We start from the raw sequence: 22,427 nt of genomic DNA on the forward strand, positions 1-22,427 counted from the left end.
TTCAACATATGTTCATTTTTGTATCATTAAATGTTCATTTTAAGAGCTATGTGTAAGTTTTATAGTAAGATGTATGCAAATACATACGTCTTAGAATTGTATTTATGTAAATAAAGAGTTGTTTAAAATAATTTCCAATATAAAATAAATGCAATTTAATTACAATAATAATGCATTTTCATGCAGCTTACTATTACATGTAATTGTTTCATAAACACGAAAATGAACATTTCCATCATCTAATGTTCATTTATGTTTAATGTATGTTTTCTGTAGTAAACTATAGGATTATTGTAGTTGTATTTGAAATAAATGTTGTACACGTGAATTTCAATGATTTTTATTCTTTTAAAGGCGCTCATATATATTTTAACTAGTGAACATATTTTAAAATTTGTTATTTTGTGTATTTGTAATAATTCTTTTAAAGACTCTCATATATATTTGTGTTTATGGGATTATAAGTTGTACATGTGACTTTTAATGTTCATTTATTTATATACTCCGTATTTGTTATGAATATTTAGTTTTTGTTTATAAACATATTGTTTTCCTAATATGAACATTATATAAGTCGTCAAAAAATATGAACATTATATATACTTTGGGAAAAAAAAAGTTTATTTCCTTTTAAATGTTTGCTTTTGAAGGATGTGATTTGTAATAATACTTTGGGGAAAAAAAAAATTTATTTCCTTCTTGTTAAAATCAAATAGAAATTTTATATCACCAAAAATTGAAATATTGGATATTAAAATATACAACACAATTCCACACATATTATTATATATACTGAATTCTCGATCCAAAATTGAAAGATACAAGCTCGTGTTATTGGTTCATGTTGCACAAATACATGTCTTCTTGATTAATTTCCTTATTTTTGTCGTCTTCTTTTTTCTCCTTGATATTATGTGGTGTAACTAACTCACTATATCCACGATTCTTTGTTTAACTAATAGACAAAAACAAATGAATTTTTAGTTAGATTTGAGCAAGAATAAGTGTTGAAATGAACCGATTTTCATATGAATATTAATAGTAGAACAATTGAAATGATCGATATATATATATATATATATATATATATATATATATATATATATATATATATATATATATATATATATATATATATATATATATGGAAATGAACATATATTAATAAATAAATGAACATATAATAGTATAGAAATGATCATCCATTAATATGGAAATGAACAATTCTTAATACATAAATGAACATAATTAGATAATTGAATATTAAAATGACCATCTATTAATATATAAATTAACATGCATTAGTTTAAAAATGCTTATGAAAGATATCAATCAATGAACATGAAATACAAATGAACATTCATCAGAATAATTTTCCACCCCAAAATATGAAAAAGAATTAACATTAATACAATGACTATACATATATATATTAATCATCTATAAACAAGTGAATGATTGTATACAAATGATTATCTATCAAAATGGAAAAGAACATTTATTAAATAAAAAACCCACTACGAACTAGTTTAATTAATGCTTACTTTTCTCCAGATTTATTTTCTTTTCTAAAACTATTTCCTTCATACTGCAATAAAAATGAACATTCATCAAACACCTTTGATGTTCTAATAATCGTATGTTAATATGTGAAATTGTGAATGACCATGTATTATTATGTGATTGAACATTTACCAAAATAAAAACAAACATTCATCAAAATAATTCTCCACTTCAAACTATGAAAAAATGAACATTGTTACACGAATGACTATAAATTATTAAATACATATGAATTGAATCAGCATTTGTATCAATTAAATGAGAGTTTTTTCGATAAAAAAACATGTCAATGATATTATACTAATGTATAAATGAGCATTTATCAAAATGGAAATGAACATTCATCAAAAAAAAAAAAAAAAAAAAATTCACTATGAATTAATTTTATTAATATTTACATTTTTCCAGAATCTTTGTTTTCCTTTTCTTGAACTGTTTTATTCGTTGTACAAAAATAAAATGAAGAATATAATGATTTGATTTACTAGTTTTTGAACAAAAATTACTAAAACTATAGTAAATGCTTACATGATGCATTTTCCACAGCTGATGTTTCAATAATTGTTTTGAAATACAATCACAACAAAAAAAAAATTAGTAAAACCTAGGTTTCATACTCTTTTTTGAACCAAATATGAACAAAATCACTTATTCTTTCGAATTTCAATCTTATTTTGTTGAATTTTGTAGTGATTGAACAATTTTTGTTGATAATTTGTCTCAAATTCGTAGAAATTTTGGGTTTGAAAAAGTAGATCAATGGGTTTAGGGAGAGAAATTGGGTGAAGAGAGAGAAAATGGGTAAGGAGAGAGAAAATGAAATAAAATGATGATTTGAATTATTTTTTTTATTTTTTATTTTTTTTTATCTATAGGTGGGTAAAAAGTGTGGTTACTATTTAGTTACTACACAATTACAAGGGTTGTTGGGTTTGTTTATGCTTTGTTTAGGGGTGGGGGTGTAGGGATAGATAGCTACACTAGAGTCTAGGAGTATATAATTAATCAATTATCAAAATCAAATGGTCCTAAAGACCCAAACCGATTCTCATTTTCCAAATCCTAAACCCGTATCCAGCAAATGTCGACTAACAAAGTAAATTGGTCAATCAATTGTGTTTGTTGACGACTATTTTTTTTGGTGTTTAGAGAGCCACAAGAGCGGATAATGAAAGTCGATCTCTTGTTTATTGACGACTACGATTCCTTATTGTAAGCCTTTCACAGTTTCTAGACAGTAGAAGCTATAGAGAGTTGTTTATGTAGCTATGTAAGGTGTACATAATTAATTACATAAATATTAGCTATGTAAAGTGAATACCTAATGGTTACAACTTATAAGTCTTAGGCCTTGTTCTTTGAAGCTTCTGGGCAGAGTAAGAGTTAGCATAGCAGAGCCGTTCAAAAGACAGGGTCTTTTGACCCAAAAATAATAATAAAAAAAAGAACAGGGTTTTATTATACAACTTGTCCCTTTCACTAGGGGGTGTTTAATTAAGAAGTTTTTTAAAAAGCAAAAAGATTTGATCGTTTCAAAAAGCTCTTTAGGACGTTTGTTTAGGAGTTGTTTGAAATTGTTTTTTGGATCTAAAAAGCTAATCTAAAACAACTTTTAATATATTTTTTTTATATACAATAAAACATCTAATTACTATCTAACAACTATTTACCAAATACTTTTACACAAAAAGGTTAATTTCAATCACCTAGTCAAATAAATAATGCAAACATCTAACAACTTATTAAATAGGACCTTAGTGATACTCCCTTTGTCCCTCAACCTCAATTTGCTTAGAGTATCCACGTACAATGGTTGTAAATTCTAGATCAATTACCTAGGAAATTCATTATATTTATCTTTTTTTTTTATTATTATTTTGAAGACTTTTACTATAATTGACTATTGTGTAAAAGTATTCTCAAAAAACTTCTATATTTCAATTATCAATAATTTAAAAAATCAAACATAGCTCAAAAATTATCTAGTATGTTACTATTAAAAATCACAAAATAGCATCAAAGTTAATAGACGAATAGTACTCCGTATAAGACTATAATATTGCGATTATTACACGATATATAATAGAGTAAAATTTAGTCAAAAGAAAGGCAATAGTACTTTAAAGAACGGAGAAATCTAACCTACGGAGTAGCAAAAGGCAAAGAGGTACCAACATGTACTATATATTGTCGTAAGTTGTAAGCAAGCAGTAAGAAAGGCCAACATGCGACAGGTGACAATCGTAAATCCTGAAAGTAGGAAAGTCCAACCTCATAATGTACTTTAATTTATTTTAAGTTAAGGTGTGTTAGAGAGTTTTAATTACGACGCAAGTATACACTAGAAAAGCAAGGTCAATGGGGAGCTTTATTTCTACTAACTTTAAATAACATGCCTTAGCCTTACCTTTTTGCATGGTTTATTGATATCGATCAGAATATTATTTATTAAGAAAGGCCTTCCTTAATTATTTAATAAATACGAGTATAAATAAATTGGTAGGAGAACGAAATTAAAGTATAGTATGAGTACATTATTATGAATTGAGGTTACTAGATTTTATAGAGCTAGGGAAAGCGCGGATTAATTAAAACGAAGTGGTGACAAGTAGTAGTAATAACTCTAATAAATTGTTCTAGTTAGTCATCATGATTATAAATGGCCAAATGGGTACAGCTTGGGAGCTGCTTCTTTTAATTGTTGGGCTCATTAAATCAAACATGTGCACTCCCTCGTAATTAAACTAGTATCGCATCATCTATTTTATGTATGTATAGTTGTTTCTTATGTCATGCAAATATGGAATTGAAATGTAGACATCTCTTATTTATGGAGTATTACGTATTACAACACTTATATGATACGAGATTATGAACTGGATCTTACTGTATTGAATTGAATCGGATTTGAATAGAAGAAAAAGGAGAAGGTAAAATATGAGTATTAAATAAAATTGGTTGGAGCTTGAATAAAAATAAATATAGAGAGGTAGAAAGCAGCAGGGGTATCAGGGTATGTAAATGTTGAAAGTGGTAATGGAAGGCTAAATGGGAAGTAAGTATTTAATTAAAAAGAGGAGGGTGGGTACAAATTGCAGTTGTAAGAGAGAGAAGATGGAAAATTGAAGAAGGGGTCACAAAGTAAATGATGATATTAATGTTATGATAGTATGAATTTAAGATGCAATGCTATAAAGCAGGGGAATGGCAGAGCTATTAACATCCATTCAATAGTACTCCATGTCTACTAGTAAATTCAATTAATTGCTAATTAAATGGTTGAAAGGAACTATATGGAGCAATCTTTTTAATTTTTCTTCAATTCTATTGCCTGACCTGTTACCAACCTCTAAGCTTCTACCTTCTTTAATTTATTTTTTTTTCATTGGTACCAAACTTTCTTTATTTCTTTGTCTATTCTTTACAGGGTTATATAAATTTATAGGACAATAATGCTAATTTATTCAAACAAACATATCTTTAATACGAGTACTATTAGATCTATTATCTTACCAACAATTTTAGTTTCATGAATGATAGGTTAACCTTTGACATTTGGAGTTTTGTGGATGAGCTCGTCTATTAGTTATCGAACTCACAAAGTCGCAATCTCTCTAAGCATTCCCTCATCAATGGAATTACAGGGTGTTTGAGAACTGCACCAATGAGATAATCCTTCGAAAAAGTAACAAAAAATGTGATAAGTTTCAAATAGAAGTATAACATTACAATTGCTAATATGACTTAAGTATTTCTCTAGAATAATGAATTTCTTAACAAGTTAAAATTAAAGAACTTTTTTTTTGGAATGATATATATATAATCATTGAGCATAAGTAGTTTTTTTTTCTTTGTGACGTTCTAAATTTAATAATAATTTGTACGAGTATAATTCACATATTGTCAACGACTTTCCATAAATTCCGTCTAAAAAAAACTTGTGGTTTCAACATTTATTATAAATGGCTCAATTTGTTTAATATCTAAGGGCTAAGGCTCAATAAATCTAGTTGGATTCAAAATGATTTATGGCTTGTCACATTTACTGAACTGAGCTGAACTGAACTGAACTGAACTGAACTGATTGGAGCTAAACTGAACTAAACTGAATTAATTGGAATTGAACTGAACTGAATTGAGTTGAAATAAATATTTTATGAGAGAGGGAAATTAGGAGATGAACTGAACTAAACTGAATTGATTGGAGCTGAACTGAACTGAAATTAAGTAATTACTAACACTCAATATAAAATATCCCAAGTATCCTTTCCTTTTGACCTCTCTCAAAGCATTAGCTACTTTATTATTGAAAGTGCTCTAGAGCGGGAGTGGTTCATTTTTTTTTTTTTTTACCCCTCAAACTATTCATGATCTATATATATTCATTATTAGTGTTAATTTTTTTACTCAATTTTTATTCCTATTTGGGACTTTTTGGGTTGAATGGTTGAATGTTTAGATCATCTAGTTGAAAGTCAAATCTCAATTTCCTATAGAGTAGTTTAGTCAGTTTGCTACAAGTAAAGATGTCGAGTCAACGATTTTCGTTTATTGCTATCAGGTTTTTCATCCAATATACTAATAGCAACATCTTGACATTAATACATCTTAATACGTATTAGTAACAACATTTAATTACTAGTACATACATATATAAAAAGAAAAAAAAAAATGTATTTCAAATCATCAATCTTTAAATTTTTTTTTTTTTTTTTTTTTTTTTTGTATATGCAGAAATATCAACGAATTATTAAATACGTGAATTGAAAAGTGCCAAAAAATAGAATAAAGGAGACAAATCAAAAGGAGCATAGAGATATAGAGTAACAAACTACAAGTATACAACCGAGAACAGGTGAGTTCGAATCTATAATGTGTAGTACATAAACCCTCAAACTTTTGCCAATAAGCTAAAACCTCGTTGGTGTATTCGATCAATCACTTGAAAACGACATGTTGCACATTGTTGACAACTAGTCTCCAGCCGAATGATACTTAGTCATAAACTTCAATTGTTTGTACTCTCACAAATGTGCATTCATTGTCTTGAGTTTTCTAACCACGGATTATAAATGTTGATAAGAGCTTGATATCAACTTTGAAAGTCTATTGTCTTCAAACATTGAAATTTGGTACGAATACTTAATAATTAGGTTGTTCCTTTTGGCGTAAGTATGAAAAACCAAACACTAAATAATTCTATTAGTAAGAATGTCAATTGTAGTTGAACTAGTAGACAAACGTAGTGTAAGAGAAATGATAGTCAAAATTGAAAAACCAAGGGGAAGTTCAATCCCCACAAGAAACAACTTTGAGGGCGGGGAGTCGAGGATCCTCTTACCCTTCCCCCTTCACTTTCAAAGTGACTGATCCGCAAATACCGAATAAAAAAAAAATCGTGAGGATAAAGGTACGGTCAAAATGGAAAGTACTGTATTAGATGAAATGGGCCTACTAGACTAACAACATAGTACATATAGTGAATGGATTTTATGAAAATGGTCCACGAGAGATATTACTAGTATTTGCGACGGCGTATTTTTTTTTTTATAAAAACTGTACATGTAGTCAATTAGCGAATAATTGGAAGAGTAATTGCCTTATTAAGTGGTCTTGATTGCGGGCCGAATAGTGTAATTAGTATGGGGTTTATATAATCGGGCAGCATTAATAAAGCAATGACGCAGAATTAGTTAAACATTAATAAGGGTTCACGTGTAGTGTCCCAATATTTAATAATAAAATCGGTTTAAGTTTGTATTATGTGCGCTCGTAAATAAATACGTACGACGACTACGGTAGAAGCAGTAGACTAGTAATGCATGTAGACTTTGTTTGTAAAGAGTAACAGTTTGATGATTTAGATATGGTCCCTGCCCCACCTACGTAACTAAATTAAAAAAAGATGATCAAATTTGACTTTACAAAGCAAGGAGTAATGTCACCCTCATTTCATGCAAACTTAGAGACCCTTTATATCATTAAAATTTAATGCCAAGAGTAATTTCCATTTATTATTAGGAGGTAGTATTGATGTAATTTGGATGAACAAGAGAAATCAAATTAAAGAAGCAAAATTGAATACGTAACTTAATCAATAAGATAATAAAAGCGCAATAGCAATAGTAATAATACGGAGTAATAATTAAAATTAAAAATTAAAAATTAAAATTCCATTTGGTTGCAGAGAAGACGGGGAAATGATTAACAATGTAATCATGTTCGCGGCAGGCTAATGAGCGAAGCCCGCATAATTCCCGTCTTATGGGCAACCAAACAGGACATTTTAATCCATCCCATTACAAACTAGCTTAGTCCCAAATTTAACAGAGAGAGCTAATTAACTTACACCTAACTTACTTAACACAATTTAATTTAAAGCGACCATATCTCTCATGATTCTAACTTAGCTACTTAATTAAGGTTTCTAGCTAACTACCACCAACAGCTAGCTGCCGCTTGGTTTTTTTTTTTTTTCCTTATGTATTTATATCTTTATATTTATATTCATATTTTAGAGAGAGAGAGAGAGAATTTAAATTCCATACACCTTGGCTCCATAATTGAACCCCTGCCAATGATGATGATCATTAGTTGTGGCTTCGGTTGCGGATGTTGTTATTGTTGTTGTTGTTGTTGTTGCTGTTGTTGTTGTCATCGTTGTTGTTGCGAAGAAAGTCGAGGAGGACGGTGCTCTTGCACTTGGGGCAGCGAGGATCAGCTTCGGATAACATGACATACATAAGACACCTTGGACAACCAACCAAGACCATAGAAGTAGTTTCAGGGCTGCTGGCGTACTTAAGGCTTTCTTCAGATGAGACACATGATCTTGGTGGCGAGTCATCTGATGACGATGTTGACATCCTGTGTCGTCGTATACCCACTGCTGCTCCTCCTGCTCCTGTCCCACCAACCAGCCTCGCCGGTGGCGGTGACAAATTCAGCTTCAAATCAAGGTCTTGATTGTTGTTGTTACCCCTTCGATTTCTTCTGCTCATTTTTCTCACGTTACCTGAAATTCCCCTCCTTAGATTTAACAAACTATTTAAATGAAATAATATATATAAACAGAGAGTAATTAACTTACTGGATTGAAACAAGGAGGGGATTAAGAGCTAGCACAGCTGCTTGGTTAGCCGAATTGAAGATGGATGAAAAAAAAATAAAAAATAAAAGAATAAATGAAAAAAAGAAAGAGAGGGGGGAGAGAAGGGAGAGGGGTTGGGAATAGTTAGTTCATGTGAAGCTCATTATATAGAGGGGTTGAATATAGTGTATAAAAGAGAGATGAAAAAAAAAAAAAAAAAAAAAGAAAGGGAGGTGTCTTAAATTCTTAATTAAAGTATGGATAGGAATTGTAAGAGAGAGAAAATTATCAAGGATGTATTAAAACCCAACAACATCAACAACAACGATGAGATCAAGGAAAATTAAACTAACTAACCCCAACATATTTAAATAAATTCATTTAATACAACACTAGCCTTAATTATCAAAGAGGAAGAAGACGAGTATCAATTTAATGCATTTCCAATTTTTATTTAATGGCTTTGAGTTGGGAACATATATATATATATACATTTTTTTTTTATTTATTATTTTTAACTATTTTTCTACCTAGGTGGAGAAACTAACATTGCCAGTAATTGCATCTTGCATGCTAACACCTTTTCCATTCTAAAGTCTTGCTAACGCCTTTCTTCTGTTTTTCCATTTCATTTCTTCTACAAGTATTACTTTCCCCTCATTCTAACGGCTATTATATTAAGGTCAACACAAAGATTACATCCATTGGAAATAATAATCCTTCTCAAATTTGGTCAATTTATTACTCAATCTGTCTTTAATTGTTAGTTTGATTTGACTTTCAAAATTTTAAACACAAGCAAGTTTTAAAACGTATATATATTCGTATTTATAAATATAAAATTTATATAATGAGACAAATTAAAAGTTTACATGACTATATCTCTTATATTAAATATATTTTAATTAAGGGCATTAATTGTCAAAGTTTATTCTTTTTTGCAATGGAACAAACAATTAGATATGAAGGAGTATTACTCTATCGTACTTTATTAAGTTTAATTTTAAGTCATTTCACCCTTCTTTTCTTTGCTATTCAAATCTAGTGTCTTTTAATCAAAAAAATTTATAAATAATATTAATATAAAAACGTAAGATAAAATTATGTGTTGATCGAGTTAAATTTTTTATTTACTTATTATTTCCCTTTTTAGCTATTAGCTTCTTATATTACAAGTATCATTTTCAAATCTTAGTACACAATTCACATACACATTGCTATAGGCTTAGAGGGGTATACACTTCGATCACCTGATTATAAGATGATTGCGGTGATTTGAGATATTTTAATAGCTTGACGAAGTGACCAAAAAAAAAATAATGTGAGAGGATGATCTCATACAAATTTAGTGTCAAAGTACAAAAAAACAAAAATAATAAAAAAAAAATACTTTTTTTATAATTGAATAAATAAAAGTTCAACGATTATGATGTGGAAACAAAATGTGAATTTACTAACGCTATACATAACTAACACAAGATACTTTTTTGTTATTTGACTAATTTTTGAACTTTAATTACCTTGTCACGGCTCATCTACAATAGAATCTCAAGTGATAATGTTGAGTGCAACAAACATGCATGCTGAATTTGGGTTGTTTTCTTAGTGACACAATACTATCAACGGTACCATTTAAACCAAAGTTGATGTCACATTGTCACTAGAGATTATTAAAATAGAACATATATTTACTAGTACAAATTTTGACTTTTATGCTTATCAAAGTATAAACTCAATTGATTGTTCAAAAAAAAAAAAAAAAAAAAAAGAAAAAAAAAAGTATAAACTCAATTGTCAACATTTTCAATTATAAATAAGTAAAAATTGATGATTTGAAAACATATATTGAGGCGGATCACATACAATCAAAATGAAATAGGTGGCATATGTGATTTTACAAGTCATTAGGCATAAGGTTGTTTTTGTAATCAAAAGTGGTTATAATAGTAAAATTAGAGACAACAACTTTTCCAAATCATATACGGTAGTCATGCATTATACTCCCTCACTTCTATTTTATGTATCATGACTTCATGAGTACATATTAATATAAAAATCTAATATGTTTTTATAAAATCTACTATGTTATAATAGTTTTGTGTTTTATAAAATCTACTATGTTTTATATATTTTTTTTTTTTTGAGAAACTACTATGTTTTATATATTTTAATATAAAAATCGACTTATTTTTGAATCAATAAATGTAATCTCAAAACAAGATATCCTATAAAAGTCTACTTATTTTGAATTAATGAGAAAAACTTAACTTATTTTGAAAAGACCAATTAAAGGTTAACTTTTTTTTTTTTTTTTTTTTTTTTTTTTTTTTTTTTTTTTTTTTTTTTTTCAAAAAAAAAAAAAAAAAAAAAAAAAAAAAAAGGTTAACTTTTTTTTTTTATTATTTTTTTATATATAACAAATTTTTTAAATTTATATAAAAATAAAGTATACGCCATATTATCTGATTTAATAAAAATTATAATTCACTCAAGCATGATACCAGGACTTAAGAAATTACTGTAATTTTTTTTTTTTTTTAAAAAAAAAATAATAAAAAAAATAAAAATAAAAGGGAGGAGAATGGTGGTCAATCTTGTGAATTTTGATTGGTTTGACCATGTTATGCAGCCCTAAATGAAATCCGTCCCTCGAGAGTCCAAAGGGAGAGAAATGGGAAATGTACATAAAATACGGATGTTAATATATATATGCAATTAAGTTGAAGTAATATAGATGCAATTAAATTCAACTAACTTTCTTCAAAAAAAAAAAATTCAACTAACTTTAATAAAGATAGTATTGAAGAAGGATCTCCTCCGAAAAGGGTTTTAATGATGCACAACAGTAGTAATAAAACTAGCTAACGTCCTTGTATTAATTAAGACTATTAACTGCAGCCATTGGATCAAACTGACTCACCTCATCACCATCCATTAGATCAGACGTCCACTGACATCATCATCTGCCCATCCAACGGCCCCTATTTTAGATTAGTAGCTAGTCCATTGATTCTTACAAATACTGTGAACGCTACAATTTATTGCAAATTTTCAGAAATAAAACCTAAAAATAACTCCGTATAAAGTTATAATACAGTAAAGTGTTTATAAATTAATACCGAAGGCCCATATCATCCGATGGCTACATGAGTACTAAAGTACTAAATAACTTTTCCTTGGTCCAGGCCCATATTAATACTGAAAAAGGCTATAAACCACACCGATATAAGAGACTACAATTTGCAACAACGATAGTAACTTTGTTGAAAGAATATTTTTATTTGAGTCAATTGTCGTGTATTTATTAGATTTATAACTATTGTAGATGTCGTTTGACTTTTGTTTAGGAATCAATCTTTCTTCAAAAAATAAAAATAAATAAATAGTACTCCATAAGTTTTATCTTCATTTCTCTCTATCTTTCTCCTCTTCTTAAAATTCGTATTTCATTCCCATATTTTAGGAATGAAGTAAGTATAAAGCTTAGGGTCTGTTCTCATTGACTGAACTGAACTGAACTGAACTTATTAGAGCTGAACTGAACTGAAATGAATATTTTATAAGAGATGGAAATTAGGAGCTGAACTAAACTGAACTGAATTAAACTGAAAATAATCGTATTAGAACAGGCCCTAAGTCTTGTACTATTTTAGAGCGAAAGGAAAGATCTTAAATTCCACTAGCTGGTACACCAACAGGCCCTCTTGATACTTAAGAGCGAGCTTTTCCTTTGATCATTATTAGAGCTCTTAAAAAACTTCATAATTCGGTATATGAAACTTAATTGAAGGGACCATGTAAGTGTTTGATTGCAACAATCAACGAAATCGAATAATTATACTTACGAGTAGAATATAAAATTGAAAAATGATTTATGATCACTTTAATTAGCTTAGCTTGGTTGAATTTCGATTATCGAAATGAAATATAAACATGACAGTCTATGATTCCAATAAGCGAAGAACTAACAGTGTCCACGTTTGACTATTGAGGGTGATATCATTAATGTTGTCATTAATGTTAATCTCATCCCCAATAATATAATCTTGTGTTCATATGCAAATTATGACTTGTATCAGTGTATGCATAATGATTAGCAACTAGAGTAAGAGTAATTTATTCAACTGGGTGTCTCTAATTATAGTTACTTGGATAATTTAATTGCCTTGATTGATTGTAAGATCAAATTGCTAAAAGTCATGAGTCTAGTATTGGTTGTCTTGGTTATCTACCCAACCTAACATACATTGTACTATTTGAGTACTACATAGTACATACATACATGAACATATGCATGCATTTAATCTTTGTTTCCAAATTTGGTGCCAACAGTACAAAAAGAGACTATTTGAACAAGGCCACTTTCAAAAATCTCTCGTTTTGTATAAACTCTTGTTTAGGATTAATTTTGTATAAGTTATTTGGATAACTTATAGGTTATAGAAGAAAAATAAAGTATAAATGATCACGTACACTAAGTATTTCTTAGAGAACACTTTTCAAAAAAAAAAAAAAAAAAAAAAAAAAAAATTAAAAAATGGTCCACAAGACGGCTCAAAAACCTTCCCTCCATTTAGACCATTGACTTCATTATCTCTTATACATTTAGTAGTATACTCCTACTCAACGATCATATAATAACAGAAAAAGAGATGGGTAGGTTTGCAACTCTTAAGTGAATTTGACCAAGTAATGCAATTTCTGTTCAGAATGAATGACTCAAAAACATTCATTACTTATGGTGTTCACTTTATCATTAACTTAACTCAGCTCGATTTAAGTTATATTAGTACTAGAATGAGCAAGAGCTTTATGATTCTGGTCTCAAACTATGAAGTTCATTTGAAGCTTTAAAAACAAAGAAAGTACTCGTACAAGACACACCTACATGACTGCAAATTCGACAGTGAGATGTGCATGATCAGAAAGCAAGTAATTTTCAGGCCAAGTCCCTTCCTCCACTTCTTGAGGGAAAAGTGTGGCCTTATTGACCGTAAATCCAATAGTAGCTGCAGAATCCCTCGCATCTTCTACTTCATCCGCACCACTAACATGCTGAAGAGCACACAGAGTCCATGCTCTCTGCAGATTGAGCTACCCAATCAGCACTACAATCAATTGTAAAACAAAATTTATCAAACAAAATGAATGTTTTTAGAAATAAACGTACCAAAATGTTTGGCACATCAACAATTCCATCTCCATCTTCATCTATACGCTTCCATATATCCCTAATATCTTCCTCGTTTAGGCCTCCATCAGGGTTCCCACATATGCCCAACTAGAATTGATCAAATATAATTACCACCAAGTCATAATTGCCAGAGTGTTGCATTGCATTTCAAGCACGTAAAGCTTCAAGTTTTTTTTTGTAAAAAATTTTAGCACGACAATAGACTAGAGGCTACCTCTACAAGGGCTTGAGAAAAATCAGAGTATGTTATACAACTGCCCCTTAGTCTCAATGGTAACTGATCAACACCTCCAGTGATAACTTTGTGCAGCAGATTCTGTAGATTAAACCATTAACAAAAGATCAATTGTCAGCTTGATAGTAAGTAACGCACTAAAAAATACTTCGTACTTCACTTTAAACTACCTTTATGTTTCCCAAAATTGCTTCCATGAAACTCTCTTTTAAGGGTTTCTGATATTTCTGGGGATTCTGCAGCCAAATAAAGTCCACTCCACATATATTTCCTCTGTGGTTCCGGTGACTAACCCACTGCAAATTAAGTATACCATCAGTACTTCTCTACAATAATCAGATATTATAAAGATGTCTGAGGCTGGCACAAACCTTCTGTGAATCATCAGTATCATCTTCATGATGGTGAGCAATATCATAGGTCGAGACAAAACCTTGTGATCGCAAAAACTTGTAGACGTGTCCTTTTTTACTTCCATTCCAATCCCTTTACAAATGTATGTGAACGCAATGGTCAGCAGTAATATACAAGATGCTAGATATCCTTTGTAAAGGTCATAATGTCATGCAACATACGCAATTAAACCATACCCGCAGAGGATGACAGGTATATGGAGGGCATATTTTCCCATGTATGATCTGATATATTGCAAAATCTTGTAAACCTTCTTGAAACAAAAGAGATGGAAGCAGAATCATAAACTTTGATATATAGAATTAAAGCTGACTACTCTGTACTATGAGTTATGTAGGGTAAATACAGAAAGCAGTACCTGCTGTAACCGAAGAAAACAGTATCTTGAATTATGAGGAAATATCAAGTGAGTATTTACAATTATTACTTCCTTCACTATATTTGTGGTATTCTTATGCGTATTATCACAACATAGCTCCACATGCAAAACTTGTGCTACACGATCAGCAATATCATTGAACAACAATTCTCTGTAATTTAACAAGCGGAACTGGCTTTGATGTAGTGCTGTTAACAAACCTGCAGCAAGCTGTCTATTCATGCCCAAAACAAATGTAGGAAATGCTTACAAATAGAATAGGACAGCTAGAGCATGAATTCTAACCATAGTATTTAGTACTTTATAATTAACCTCACTAAACAACGAACTGATCAGGAATTCCGATAAGTTCATAGCAAAAATATACACCAGAAAATCCTTGAAAAGCTACAACAGCAATTAATATGGTATCTATGTTCCTGGTGGTTTCAGGCAAACGAATTGGATATAATGCCGGGCACTGTTTTAAGATCACGCTTGAAATTTTTAGCCTGATCACCAGTCTAGGACTCTCTAGGAGAATCGCTATGTTCTCCTCAACTTATTTAAGACAAAAAAGTTTCAATAAGATAAATCGAAATAGATTAAGTTTCAAATAGCTATGACAAACTGACAAGTTAAAATATGGGCTGAAAAAAGTTGAAAATAGTCGAATAAATAGGAAGAACACACCTTAACTCTGTACAAATTAAAAAAATGTATGTCAATGTTGAAGAGGTTGATAAAAGAAAATAATTTCATAAGATGAGTATCTAATTCTAATGATAAAAAAGGCGGAGAAAGAGAGAGTATCACAGTAGTACCATCACCACGACTGTTAGTTCGAGCAAGCTTGTAAGTCAGATAACCCTCATCATGAAGCCTGCTTTCATACATTCTAGCAAGTTCTTCATTATCCAACCAAAATTCCTGAAAGAGGAAAGAACTACTTTATGTTATCTCATGTTTAATTTAAAATAATTTTAAAATCATCAAATCGACAATTAAAAAAAAAAAAAAAAAATACCTGCAAACAGATTACAGAGGATTTCAAGAGAAGCAACCTATCCAAAATCCTGCAGTTCCTAGAATGCCAAGACTCCCTAAACTGGCTTTCACGTGCCTGAAGTGAGCAAATATAATCAAAAATCAGCAAATCAAGAATACTGAATGTAAAAAGAGGTTGTTACAGGAGCAGGAAGACGTACCCCTCCACCAAGGCGCTTGTAAATAGGTGCAAGGATATTGAAGGTTGTACACGAAAATATTGTATTTGTATCCCAACTATCCAAATTCTTATTTCTATTTGGATTGTCATCGTCTACTACTCGCTCGTTCAAGCCATTTACAATTACTACGGGCTCACCCATACCACTACCACTACCACTACCACTACCACCACTACCAAATATCAATATCGATCAAATAAATTGAATTTGAAGCTCAAAAATGGAGAAATATAGAATCTATAGCCTATAGGGGTCGGAAAGTACAAGTATTACAAGTTGGAAATGGAATAAAGTGAGTGGTGTAAGTAGTAGCTTATAAATTAGGAGAGCAGAAGCTCAGAATCAGGCAATAACAGTTTTTAACAGCAATTAAGTAAGTGAGTGGAAGTAAATTAGTCAAATGAGGACTGAGGATAGTAGGAGAACCAGGATAGTAGTCTACAAAGATTGACATCAAAGTAAGGGGCCACCGTTCTAAAGTTACTTCTAAAGGAGCTAAGCCCCAGAATTCCAGAATTTTAAATGTTTTTTTTTTTTTCAATTTTCAACTTTTCATGTTACATAGTTCCTGCCTTTGTTGATAGTAATTTGCCAACTTTACATAACTTTATGTTTGGCTATATAAAGTTGAGGCTTAATTTGGTTCATGTTAAAAATACAAAATTGTTAAACTATGTGTTAATTTCATTTCAACTGATGACGAAAGTCTCATATTTTGGACTCAACTTCTATATGTAGACCAATAAATACGACCTCCAATATCATATCCTTTTCAAACGTTGGTCTATTAAGTTTGCCATATTGTAATATAAATTTATACGAAGTATTTTGGGGGTTTTAACCGAAGTTTCTCATTAGATATTACTGTAGTAATTAAGCGTGAGTATGGAACTCTAATGTAAGCCACAAAATATACAATCAATTACGGAGTATATACTAATTCATTCTTTTGAGCCGTTTTGGCCATTAAAATTTAAAAAATAAGGACCCTACCTCTATCTTTCCTCATTCCTGAGTCACACACTCACAGTCACACACACTGGCGTATGCTAGACTGCTAGTCAAGATGTTCTCTTCAAATGCATCTCTGGTCGGTCTCCCTTAACTTATCCCATTGCAACAAAGGACATGAATATATTCCTTTTTGACATATAAATTATAATTGAGATTAAAGACGATTGATTATATTATCACCAAAATGAGCAAGTAAAAGTTAAGAGCTCTGTTTTGCTGTGTGCGCGAAGAATCCAATTGTCCGAAAGAGACCAACGCATAATCAACGCTGGTGTTAGTACTAATAATCAAACAATGCTGATCTCAATAGTTTGGATCGGATAGAATCAAATACTGATCACAAGATGCCAATCAACTTTGGGAACTTAATGAGTCGGACTTGGAATGAAATATGGTCTACACAAAATAAATAAATTAAAGACACTAAAACAATACCAATTTCGATTTACACCAAATCAGAAAAATGATTACAAATTTCAATTTACAACAGACCAGAAGAATGAATACCAATTTCAATGCCTCATCCTCATAATCAAAGCTTAATCTTTAAGAGTTTCATATCAAGTAGACAAATATTAAGAACATAATGACATGCCTATATAAGATACAATGCTCTCTTCAATACAGTAGTTACTACTTGACTGTATGAAAAACATTTGACCACAAATATGGCGACATTGGCATAAGATGCTATCTATACGGTGTTAAACATATTACATTGACAAACATGGGGCATAAATGAAGGGAGCAAAAAAACTTACAAACCCTCCTATGACAAGATCTAATGGAATATTGTTTAATCTTCCAAAAATTGCTGTCGTTCAAGCTCTATGATACTTTCAGTTAGATTGCTTAAACTGCTGTTTACAGTTTCATTACTACTACGGCACTCTGACAACTGTTCTCGCAGACTTCGTACAAGCTCATTGAGTTTCTGAATGCTTTTCTCTTGAGATAAAATGATCTGTGATACATAATAATGAGAAAATAAATTAGGTTGTTCAATTGAGACAAAGCTATCTACTACGTGCCATAAGATAGAAAATACTACCAAGTTAATAAATATATGCCTCACAAAATTTCAAACGGAAAGCCTGCATAGACTACCCAAAATAACAACACTAAATTGTTTCAAAAAGCTTGCTACACCCACATAAACTAATGGTTGTACACTTGTACTATTACCCCCCCCCCCCCCCCCCCCCCCCCCCCCCCTCTGACAAAAGGTTGACAAAAGTTTTGGGACTATGAAAATGTTAGGCAGCATAACATTAGCAGGGAAGTAGAATTATAAAACCCAGGCCCAAACAGTTATAAAACCAGTTTATAAAGGTAACCTTCATAATATTTCCTCCGTTCCACCATAGTTGCACGGTATTCATTTTTCAAAATTTCACAATAGTTGCACCAATTCCATAATTGAGAAGTTAGTTATGTCAAAAAGAGATGGCGCTCTTGCCAACATTCATGAACTCCAGCCCTTGTGCAAACTGCAAAATAGCCAAACACAGGGAACCCTGATTGGCCTTTTGGATTTAAAAAAAAAAAAAAAAAAAAAAAAATAACCAACAAAGCAGAAAAGACCGCTGAAAGCAAAAGCATGAAAGTGGTGTCTGATATTATCTTGGTTCTGTCACTTGCCTTCATTAAGTGAGGTGTGTCCTTGTGCCTTTCCATTGCAAAGAACATGTTCCCTTCCTAGCCAACAAGCAACCTCCTATCTTAACTAATATATAGTATATTCTACAAGGCTATTGCCATAAAGAGGGTATAAGACAGCATATCTTGAGACTCAACCAGGATAAACTGATAGAGCCAGGGCCTTATTTTACATCCTTACTGCTCAATCCAAATACCAAATGTTGCATCTGATATTACCTTTCCAATCTTAATGGGATATTGGGATGTGTCACTTTGTACTTCCATCATCCCATGAGGACCTTAATACATCACAGCCTCACAGGATCTAACAGCATATCCAATCTATCCTTATCAATCTTCTAATAATATCTGGCATCCACACTTCACATCATTTCCTTGACCAAAAATCACTGTGCAAATGCAAACAGATGCCCGACTCCTGCACCCAATTTCCAGGTAAAAACACATTTTTCAATGGCATTAAATGCTTAACCATGTATTTTACACAGAAGTCAATGTGTTCTTCTATTTAGTTCTCCTTCAACGTGAAGCAAGTCATCAAGAAATTCTGCAAGTTTTTATCACTTTCTTCTTAGCAAAGTGACAAGTGCACTCAACGTGGTATATAGGTCAAAATTTGGTAGGTTAAGAGAAAATTTGCCAAAATTTTCACTAAGAACAAATGGTGGAATATGAAAGAGGACATCTTGACCCAATCTTATCCCAAGATCGCAATTGATGAATATAGAATGACAACTGACAAGAAGGTGTAGCAAACCAAATATGGGAGTCACTTGCAAAACAAGAAATAGATGTAACTACAGAAACCACAGGAGAATCAAGCAGAGGAGAAGATGGTGAGATAAAGAGGCCAGGCCACCAGAGGCCAAATATGGGGGGGGGGGCACATATAGGCTAGCTTAGTACAGGACGCAAAAAACTTGAACAAGAGATGCATCAAAGATGAAAGAAGAAAGGGAATAAACCAAAGTAAGAAAGATGAGGTTGACATCAAGGAGAGATCGCAACACAATGTTATGGAGGTGCTTACACTTTGTTTGGGTAGCAAGATAAGGGAAAGGAGGGGAAGGGGAAGGTAGAGCTCCATCTTCTCTTCAAATCTCTCCAATTTTCCACCCCTTTCACTTTGTTTTCCATCTACTCACTTTCCATCAACCCCTTTCACTTTAAGATCACTTTCCAATAAAATAAAGTGGATCAAATTTTCCTCAAAAAAAAAAAAAGTGAGTAGATCAAATTAAGATGGAAAGTGAGTAGAATAAATAAGAACAGAGGAAGTATAAAACAAATTAGTTTTGTGTTAATTAGAAAAACCAACTCAAACTCAATTGCAAATTCTTCAATGGCTATAAGACCAGTTGTCATTCGACAATAAAACAAATCTAACACATAAGCTAATGTTGGTGGAAATGAAGGAGATTCAAAATTTAAGCAACCAATCTATATACGAGATAAATTAAGAATGAGGTTGTTCAAACACCATGAAGAGGAGATGCAAGGGGAAAAAAAAAAAAAAATTCAAGTACATAGGAGAAAACAGGTAAGAAAAACTCGATTGAGGTTAGAAAGCAGCATCTAGAACATATTACACATAATAAGAAATAGTAGAGCACTAGGATTGAAGTAGTTAATTTTTGAAAGAGACCATAGGATATTGATAGTGTGTTTGATATTCTACTAATAACCTCCCTCTTCATGCGTGCTTGTAACCATTGATGACAGCACGAGTAACTAATACTATACAGTCTCGCCTTTACAATAAATATAGGAAATTTATATTTTAAAAAAGTTAACACTTTATAACAGGGGTTAACAGGTTCTTAAACTGATCTCAATTTTCTATTAAATAGCTTTTGACAAACAATGTTTAGTTGATTTCCTTCCAAAAATGGTTTTCTACAATGACAATATGTTGATTTTTATTTTTTTTTGTTTTTGTTTTTGTTTTATTTGGAATTAAGGCCATTTTGGTTTTGAGGTAAAATGTTTTCGAGGAAAATAATTTTCCATTTATTCCCATTTTTCTTTGTTTGGTTTGTGAAGGGGTGGAAAACAATTTTCCCAATGGTGGAAACAATCGCTCCCTTATTGTTGGAAAACATTTTCCTTTACAAAACAAGGGAAGTCACATTTTCCACCTTCCTCCTTACCTCCGTTTTACTTTCCTTTCATCCATCCTCACATTTCCACTCCTATATTTCATTTCTCTATAACTTTTCTTGTGAGGAGCCAAACAAAGGGAACTAATTTGCAATTGTGGTTTTCCTTGATAAAATATTTTCCATGAAAGCTAGTTTTCATTGCAAATGTTTTACATCAAACCAAATGGGATCTTAAAAAGAAGTCAAAGCCCCTTATGTATCCTCTTTTTGGCCATTATCACCACCAAATCACTCAACCCAACACCCCCCATCAGGCCACCACTACCTTGTAAGTTGTAACCCAACCAACCACCCACACCCATAGTAACCACCACTGTCCCCTGGCCCCCAATACTAACCCAATAATCCCACCCCTCTCTTTTCCTGTCCTTAATCCATTACACTTGCACTCCCTCCTCCCCGTAGCAGTTCAATCACAACAATCCTGCCTACACAGTCACCGACCTCACAATTCCTTTCATAACATGCCTATGTAGCTATCCTTTTCCAATATAACAATCCCAGTTGAATTGATTCGCTAGCAAATTTCATTAAGCTTAGTCCAAGAGTGTACAATTGCAGTTCATCCCATAATGGTTATTCTTTTTAACTCTCTAATTGGTCAACATTGTTAGTAAAGAGTTGCAACTCATAGAATTTGCTAATTGACCGCACATTTACAAGAAAACAAAGGAGAATTATAAAAGAAAATCCAGAAGAACACAAAGTATTTAATAAACACAGAAAGAAGCAATGAATAAAGATAAAGAGTAGATGATAAAGGAAAGACATCATTACCTTCTCTTTAACAGCTTCTTCTCGCTTGGAAATACGGTGCTGTTTCAGAGATAAAGTATGGTTGGACTCGACATCGCTAACAAGCTGTTGCCTCCACTCGAACTGAGAAGTAATTATAAGTATCAGCAACAAGAATACCAGCAACATTGGCCTCGACATCCTTTACTTTACAACACCTATTTCAAACACACAACCCAGAATTAATTCAAAAACCCTAATCTTAACCTTTTTCAAGAACCCTAAATTTTCCAACACAGATAATTTACCAAGAGAAGAGAAGAGGGAAGAATAAATACGAATTGGAGGTGGGAATGCCTAGCATCTAATCGTCCGATTCATGAACAATTTCGATTCGCTCAAATTGGGACTGCTGATCGATCGATCCTTCTTTTCTTTCTCTTCTGATGGAAGGTGTATACTGTTTTTGGGGCTAATTCTATTTTTATTTCGGGGTTCTGATATTGCCAATTTTACTCTGCTTGTGTTTATTTCTCCTTTGTATAACACTACACAGACAATACAGCACACTACTAATGCGCGTGATGCACGCATTATAGCTAGTTGAGTAGTTTTTTTAATTATTGACAACGTAATGAGATAAATACATATACAATTTTTATACAGGGTTATAACGTATAAATGTTCATACACTATTTTAAGAGTTATAAAAAATGATTAACATTAATAGGGGTAAATAGGTAAATAAACATTTTAGAGGGTATAACTGTT

General features: G+C 31.5%; 2 protein-coding genes across 4 annotated transcripts; both read right to left on the reverse strand.

Annotated features, from left to right (window-relative positions):
• Nucleotides 1-13,462: 13,462 nt before the first annotated feature.
• On the reverse strand, nucleotides 13,463-16,570 carry LOC145617347 (putative calcium-binding protein At1g02270). 2 transcript variants are annotated; one of them, XM_081672038.1, is made up of 10 exons: nucleotides 16,063-16,570; nucleotides 15,882-15,977; nucleotides 15,679-15,784; nucleotides 14,855-15,075; nucleotides 14,673-14,746; nucleotides 14,454-14,568; nucleotides 14,253-14,378; nucleotides 14,062-14,163; nucleotides 13,824-13,934; nucleotides 13,463-13,747 (listed from the first exon to the last, which is right to left on the reverse strand). In XM_081672038.1, exons 1-10 carry the CDS (start codon nucleotides 16,222-16,224, stop codon nucleotides 13,538-13,540), a joined length of 1,323 nt encoding a protein of 440 aa, XP_081528164.1. In that variant the 5' UTR covers nucleotides 16,225-16,570; the 3' UTR covers nucleotides 13,463-13,537. The 2 variants fall into 2 exon arrangements, with proteins under 2 accessions (XP_081528164.1, XP_081528165.1); XM_081672039.1 differs by having other exon boundaries at nucleotides 13,463-13,735; nucleotides 16,063-16,564.
• A 951-nt stretch (nucleotides 16,571-17,521) lies between these two features.
• On the reverse strand, nucleotides 17,522-22,154 carry LOC145616514 (uncharacterized). Of its 2 annotated transcripts, none has more exons than XM_081671252.1 (3): nucleotides 21,995-22,154; nucleotides 21,699-21,874; nucleotides 17,522-18,061 (listed from the first exon to the last, which is right to left on the reverse strand). In XM_081671252.1, exons 2-3 carry the CDS (start codon nucleotides 21,855-21,857, stop codon nucleotides 17,894-17,896), a joined length of 327 nt encoding a protein of 108 aa, XP_081527378.1. In that variant the 5' UTR covers nucleotides 21,858-21,874; nucleotides 21,995-22,154; the 3' UTR covers nucleotides 17,522-17,893. The 2 variants fall into 2 exon arrangements, with proteins under 2 accessions (XP_081527378.1, XP_081527377.1); XM_081671251.1 differs by having other exon boundaries at nucleotides 21,965-22,154.
• Between the last annotated feature and the right edge of the window lie 273 nt (nucleotides 22,155-22,427).

This window comes from Chenopodium album, chromosome 26 (assembly GCF_948465745.1).
Source record: "Chenopodium album chromosome 26, dcCheAlbu1.1, whole genome shotgun sequence".
In the NCBI taxonomy this organism is placed as follows: Eukaryota; Viridiplantae; Streptophyta; class Magnoliopsida; order Caryophyllales; family Amaranthaceae; genus Chenopodium; species Chenopodium album.